This window comes from Cajanus cajan, chromosome 2 (assembly GCF_000230855.2).
Source record: "Cajanus cajan strain Asha chromosome 2, NIPB_CcT2T_4, whole genome shotgun sequence".
Lineage (NCBI taxonomy): Eukaryota > Viridiplantae > Streptophyta > Magnoliopsida > Fabales > Fabaceae > Cajanus > Cajanus cajan.
This window is the reverse complement of record NC_138518.1, coordinates 44,053,562-44,060,657: the sequence shown is the minus strand read 5'-3', so window position 1 is coordinate 44,060,657 and position 7,096 is coordinate 44,053,562. Positions and strand designations below refer to the sequence as shown.

The window sequence follows — 7,096 nt, the reverse complement described above, 5'->3', positions numbered from 1 at the left end:
AGGAGGTGATCTTCTTATCTACCTTAGACTTAGATAATGCGTTGTAGATTTTCGAAGCTTTGATTAATTTTATTATCTTCGATTATGTTTTTTTTTATTGTGATTGATTTTAGAATTTAATATGTGGGAAGAAAGGGGAAAAGAATAAACACAACAAATTTATGGAAATGACGTATATTATTGATGAATGTAAAAAACAAACCCTTATTTTTGAACTCGTGACCGTAGATGAAGGTCATGAGTTTGAGCATTTTTTTTTTTGGAAAAAGAGAGCCCCTAACAATTATCATTCCAAAATGGTTACTCATCTAGTCATTCCTTGATGTGTTCTGTGTTGGCCTCAAACTTGAGTTGCCCAGCGTTGATAAACTCTTGTACACGAGATTTCAAAGCATTGCAATTTTCTATGGAGTGGCCTGCTGCCCCGGCGTGATAATCGCATGTTTCCTCGGGCCTATACCATAGTGGGTAAGGCGGTTGCTGCTTTCTTTGTGGTGGAGTTCTTACCAGCATGGATGCCTTCACCAATTGAGGGAATAGCTCTGTGTAGCTTATAGGAATTTTATCAAGTTCCTTTTCAACTTTTGGTGATGTTTTGGTCGTTCGAGGAGTAGCGGAAGAGGTTAGAACATTGATTTCATTTCCCCCAAAAGTCTTCTTATACCCTTGGCTTTCGGGAAATTTTCCTATCTTCCCACTTTTTAGACCTTGCGCGACTCTATCCCCGATAGTGACTATGTCGGCAAAGAGAGTTGAAGTGTTCCCTATCATCTTGTCATAATAGGGTCCACTTAAGGAATTGATGAACATTGTCACCATCTCCTTATCAGATAATGAAGGCTCTACTTGCGCAGCCATTTCTCTCCATCTCTGTGCATAGGTTTTGAAGGACTCGTCGCCCTTCTTGCTCAAGCTTTGCAAATCAGACCTATCAGGAATTAGGTCGATGTTGTACTTGTACCGACGAAGAAAGGCGTTGGCTAACTGTTTCCATGTCTGGATCTTCCCTCCATCCAGCTGCATGTACCAGTTGAGAGTAGCATCTAAAAGGCTTTCCTGCAAACAGTGTATCAGGAGCTTTTCATTGCTCACATAGGCTGGCATCTTCCTATAGTACATTATTAGATGTCCTTTTGGACAACTGGCTCCGGTGTATTTTTGGAAGTCAGGGATTTTGAATTTGGCAGGGAATTGGATATCCTGCACCAAACACATATCCGCAGCCTCTTGAACGTCAAAATTGTGACCTTCCACAACTCTCAGTCTTTCTTCCCAGGCGTTCAGATGATCTTTGGAAACGTCGCCGACATTGCTAGTACTATTGTCGTGCTGCAATTTGTTCATGGCCTCAAGCATTCTAGCCATTTCAGGTCCTTTTACAGTAGTCATCACTGTCGTTTTTCCCAGGGGTAATTGGAATGTAGACGCTATCTCCAACTCAGTCACTTTCCAAGGCATAGGGCTGTCTTCGTTCGTTTTTTTTCTCAACCAAGAAAATCCCATTAATATAGACAGACCTATTATAGTGACTTTCTTTTTACCACCAGCAAATCATGCAAATCCTATTGTGAACTTATTCCACCACCAATGTAATACTAGTAGTAGAAAAATAAAAATATAATATGTAAGACATGTGCTCTAAATAATAGTAGAATAAAATGTAATGAAATATATTGGAAATAATAATGTGAGATATGAGTAGTTTATAATTATGTATATATTGTTGCAAATATTTCAAGGTCCTTATAAGTTAAATATGTGTATGTGAGTTTTAAAATTTTCTTTTATTATTTATTTGTATTCTTAATCTAAAAACAAAATAAATATATATATCTATATAAATTAACTGCAAATATATATATAAACATGTAAAATTGGGATTAATATTTATACTTTAGACGTTACACTATTTCATTACATTTCACTTTTCAACATGTTTTGTCCTTATTGCACATTTTCTAGGAAACTTTCTAGAAGGTCACCCATTCCTATACTACTCCAGGTCAAGCACGCTTAATTAATTGTGGAATTCTAATGAGATAGGCTACAGAAAAGCTAATGCATGTTATCAGTATAAGTAGTACAAATTAATTCATTTAAGTACAATCTCATACTTATACTATTTTTGGATCCCTCTCATTTTGGTATGTCCAGACCGCTATAAAAATATAAAAATATATATAATAATTATATTATCAATAATAATAATAATTATATTATATTTAATTAATATTTATTTAAATATATACATATATACTTACTTCTATAATTAATAATCTACTTATTTCTATTTAAAATTAATATTATGATACAATTTAAATTAATTATTATAAATTTAAAAGTTTAAATAATAATTTATATATTTTAAAATGATAAGGGCTGGAATAACACTAGTGTAACTTTTACTAAGTATTACACTGCTCAATAATGTTATATTAAATGTGAATTTTGTAAACTCAACCGTTAGATTGAAAGTTCATATCACTTTATATGTTTATATCAAATTTTGTTAAAATTGAACAACAACTTGAAGGTAATCAAAGTGTTCATATTTTAGTATATTTTGAAATGTATATATTACGTCAATTTTATTTTACAAGAATGAAGTACCAAATCATCTTGAATTAATATAAAATTTTGTATATATGAGCTAAGAGTAGAAAACTTTTAATCAAACGGTTGAATTTATAAAATTCACATTTAATAAAAGTTACATTAGTGTTATTATAACCCTTCTCTTTTAAAATATTATTTTTATAAATTAAATTTTAACATTTTAAATAAATTATTAATTAAATTAATATATTTATTCATCTTAAATCTAAGATATAAAATTCAAAAAATATATCTATTCTTGTTTTATTTTCTAATTATCAATCATTAATAAAATAATAATTTAAAAATCTTATTTAATTATATCATAATATTTTCATATCAAATTTAAAATCATATATTAGTACGTTGTTTTTTTTATCATCAATTAATTTATAAAAATAAAAAATTTAAGATGAAATTTTTAATAATATTTATTTTAAAATATTATAATGAATTAAATAAAATTTTAAAATATATTTTAATCATAAATAATTTTAAAATATATTTTAATCAAAAATATATTTTTTGGTCAATATGGTGATTAAAAGTATTATGATAAATAATTAAATTAAAAAAATTAAATCCTATAATGATTATTTTTTTAATGATGTTAAATTAAATATTCTAATTATTTTACAATAAATTAAAATGAAAAGATAATAAAATATGTTAATTGATGTTTCAAATGAAATGTAACCTAAAAAATTTATTTACGGGTGAAGTTATCTACGAAAATTTCCGTAGATAACTTATCTACGAAAAAATCCGCGGATAAGTTACCTACGAAAATATTCGTAGGTAACTTATCCACGAATTTTTTCGTAGATAAGTTATCTACAGAAAAATCCATAGATAAGTTATCTATGGAAATTTTCATAGATAACTTATCTATAGAAATTTCCGTAGATAACTTATCTAATGATAATTTTTAATAATATTTATTTTAAAATATTATAATGAATTAACTAAAATTTTAAAATATATTTTAATCTAAAATATATTTTTTTCTCAATACAGTGACTAAAAGTATTATAATAAATAATTAAATTAAAAAATTAAATATTATAATGATTATTTTTTTAATGATGCTAAATTAAATATTCTAATTATTTTACTATAAATTAAAATGAAAAGATAATAAAATATGTTAACTGATGTTTCAAATAAAATGTATTACTTACGGAATTTATCTACAGGTAAAGTTATCTACGGAAATTTCTGTAAATAAGTTATCTACGGAAAAATCCATAGATAAGTTTCCTACGAATTTTTCTGTATATAAGTTATCTATGGATTTTTCGTAGATAATTTATCTACGAAAAAATCCGTAGATAACTTATCTACGGAAATTTCTGTAGATAACTTATCTACGAAAATTTTCGTTGATAACTTATCTAATGACAATTTTTAAAAATATTTATTTTAAAATATTATAATAAATTAACTAAAATTTTAAAATATATTTTAATCAAAAATATATTTTTTGGTCAATACGGTAACTAAAGTATTATAATAACTAATTAAATTTAAAAAATTTAAATCTTATAATGATTATTTTTTTAATGATGCTAAATTATATATTTTAATTATTTTACAATAAATTAAAATGAAAAGATAATAAAATATGTTAACTGATGTTTCAAATAAAATGTTTTACCTACGAAATTTATCTGTGGGTGAAGTTATCTATGGAAATTTTCGTAGATAAGTTATCTACAGAAAAATCCGTAGATAACTTATCTACGGAAATTTCCGTAGATAACTAAATATTATCTACGGAGATAATTCCATAGGTAATATATATTCCGTAAATAACTAAAAATTATCCACGAAAAAATTCCGTAGATAATATTCCGTATATAATAATAATTTTTCTTGTAGTGACGCATCACATCCAACCAGTAACCTAACAGAAAACTCAAATATTAAAATAGAAAACTTTCATAATCTGCCTATTTCTAAACCATGCATCAGGTAAGGGATTGGGGGCCAATCCTACTACTCAACAATTATTCTTATATCCCCGAGCGAGGTTTCTCACTCTCCCCCTTACCTTGATGAACAGAAGATGAAGCACGAGCAGAATCAAGTTGATTCTCTTTTTCAGGCACTCCTTGATCTTCAGAAGCGTAGAAAGAAATTGAGTCTGAGAGAAGTGAATATGTGAAATGACTTGGTAACTTTTAATAACCTCCTTTAACCCCCTTTTTCTCAATTAATAAAATAAATATTAATAATAAATATAAAAAGACCTCCACACCCCTCCTTCCTTTCTCATAAATAATAATAATAATAATAATAATAATAATATTATTATTATTATTATTAAACATACTTTCTCCCTTTTATAAGATAACTTAAATATAATTATTAATAATAAAATAAATTCATAAAAATAACTCATGCTCCACTAATTAAACAAAATATAATTACAAATCATGTCACATAATTAAAATAGAGCTCATATAACTAATTAAATAATATCCAAAACACTAAAATAAATACATTAAACGTGAAAATAATTTCTAAAATACTATTTATTATAAGATATGAAATTCGGGGTGTTACAGAGGTCAAAAGTACTAAAGTGTAAGTAACTTCTCTCAACTCTTGATAACTCTATTCTTAAAAATAATAATAAAAATAATAATAATACTATTTAATAATTTAATTACCAAACACTACAAGAAAATTGTGAATTAGAGAGGGAAAGATCCCTCGCAAATACCTCGCAAATCCTTCCTTCCTTTTGTAACAGCCCATTTTTCATGGGCCAAAGGCCCAATTCGTGGCCCAGAACGGGCCGTTTCAATTTTGAAACGAGCCGTTCTGGAATAGTGAGTATGGCCAAAATTGTAGAAGCAGAACGGGCCGTTCTAATGGGAGAACGGGCCGTTCTGGTTTGGAGAACGGGCCGTTCTGGAAGCAAAACGGGTCGTTCTGTTGGGTTTGAGAACAGGCCGTTCTGGTTTGGGAACGGGCCGTTCCAGTTGAAAAATTTACGTAGGTTTGAAGGCCCCAGAACGGGCCGTTCCGATTTTGGAACGGGCCGTAGTGGTAGGTGGGCGAAAAATCCTATAAATAGGCCTCAAAATCCTCTCATTTCTACACGCCTCTCATTCTCACTCTCTCTTCTCTTCTGTTCTCTCTTTCGTTCCTCTTCTTCTCTCTGAAGACCAAGAGGAACTCAGAGGATAAGGTTCTACTCCAGTTTTAGTTCCGATCCTTGTTTAAGGAAAAAGAGGAGGAGGTTCTACCCGAGTTCCTATTTATCCAGGTACGGGGGAAAAGGAGATTATTTATATGTAGAGTTACATGAGAGAATTGGGTAGAGGAAGAACCCTTAGGGTTATGAATAATTTTATAATTATTTCTGTTTGGAGAATTAATTATCTTATGTGATTCTATATATATTTAGGATTACGAATATATGTTTAACTTGTAAAAATGATGCTCTGGGAGAGAGAACGAAATTATAGAAAAGTGTCTGTAAGTTAGGTTGTGAAAAATTGGATGATTTCTGTTTGAGAAATTGAGGATCCCAATAGATTCTGTATGTGTTGAGGATTATAAATATGCTAATAATTTGTAAGAATGATGATCTAAGAGGGAGAACGAAATTGTAGAAAAGTGCATGTGAGTTAGGTTTTGGAACAATTGGGGATTTTACTGTTTACGTTAAAATTATATTAAATTGATAATTCTGTTGTTTGTTATATTAGTTTATGAATGTTATTGTTATATTATTTGATGATCTAGATGATGAATTACTTAAGGGGTATGTGAATCACCATTTTGTGTGGATTGTGTATATATTGTGGAATTGAGATGTGGATGTGGATGTGGATGTGGATGTGGATGTGGATGTGAATGTGGATGTGAATGTGGATGTGAATGAGATGTGATTGTGGTTCTTCACACCTATGACCAGGGGTGAGCACGGCCCGAGATTGTTACATGAGTATCGTGACCTTGGTTAACATGTCAGGGGTGAGCACGGCCCTAGGTTAGGGATAACGTGACCTTGGCACAGTGTTATATCAGGGGTGAGCACGGCTCTGGATTGTTACATGAGTATCGTGACCTTGGTTAACATGTCAGGGGTGAGCACGGCCCTGGAATAGGGATAACGTGACCTTGGCACAGTGTTATATCAGGGGTGAGCACGGCTCTGGATTGTTACGTGAGTATCGTGACCTTGGTTAACATGTCAAGGGTGAGCACGGCCCTGGATAGGGATAACGTGACCTTGGCACAGTGTTATATCAGGGGTGAGCACGGCCTGAGATTGTTAAATGGGTAGCGTGACCTTGGCATAGTGTGAAGTGCAAGATTTGTGAGATTGGTGTGAATTATGGATGTGAAAATGATATTTGTTAAATGTAAAATTGGTGTGAATTATGGATGTGGAAATGATATTGTTAATTGTAAGATTGACATGAATTATGAATATGGAAATGATGTTGTAAATTGTATAATTGGTGTGGATTATGATGGATTG

At 30.2% G+C, this 7,096-nt stretch overlaps 1 protein-coding gene across 1 annotated transcript; it reads right to left on the bottom strand.

Annotated features, from left to right (window-relative positions):
• Window positions 1-312: 312 nt before the first annotated feature.
• Window positions 313-1,389, bottom strand: LOC145954935 (uncharacterized). The gene is made up of 2 exons (XM_083069628.1): window positions 817-1,389; window positions 313-771 (listed from the first exon to the last, which is right to left on the bottom strand). Exons 1-2 carry the CDS (start codon window positions 1,387-1,389, stop codon window positions 313-315), a joined length of 1,032 nt encoding a protein of 343 aa, XP_082925754.1.
• Between the last annotated feature and the right edge of the window lie 5,707 nt (window positions 1,390-7,096).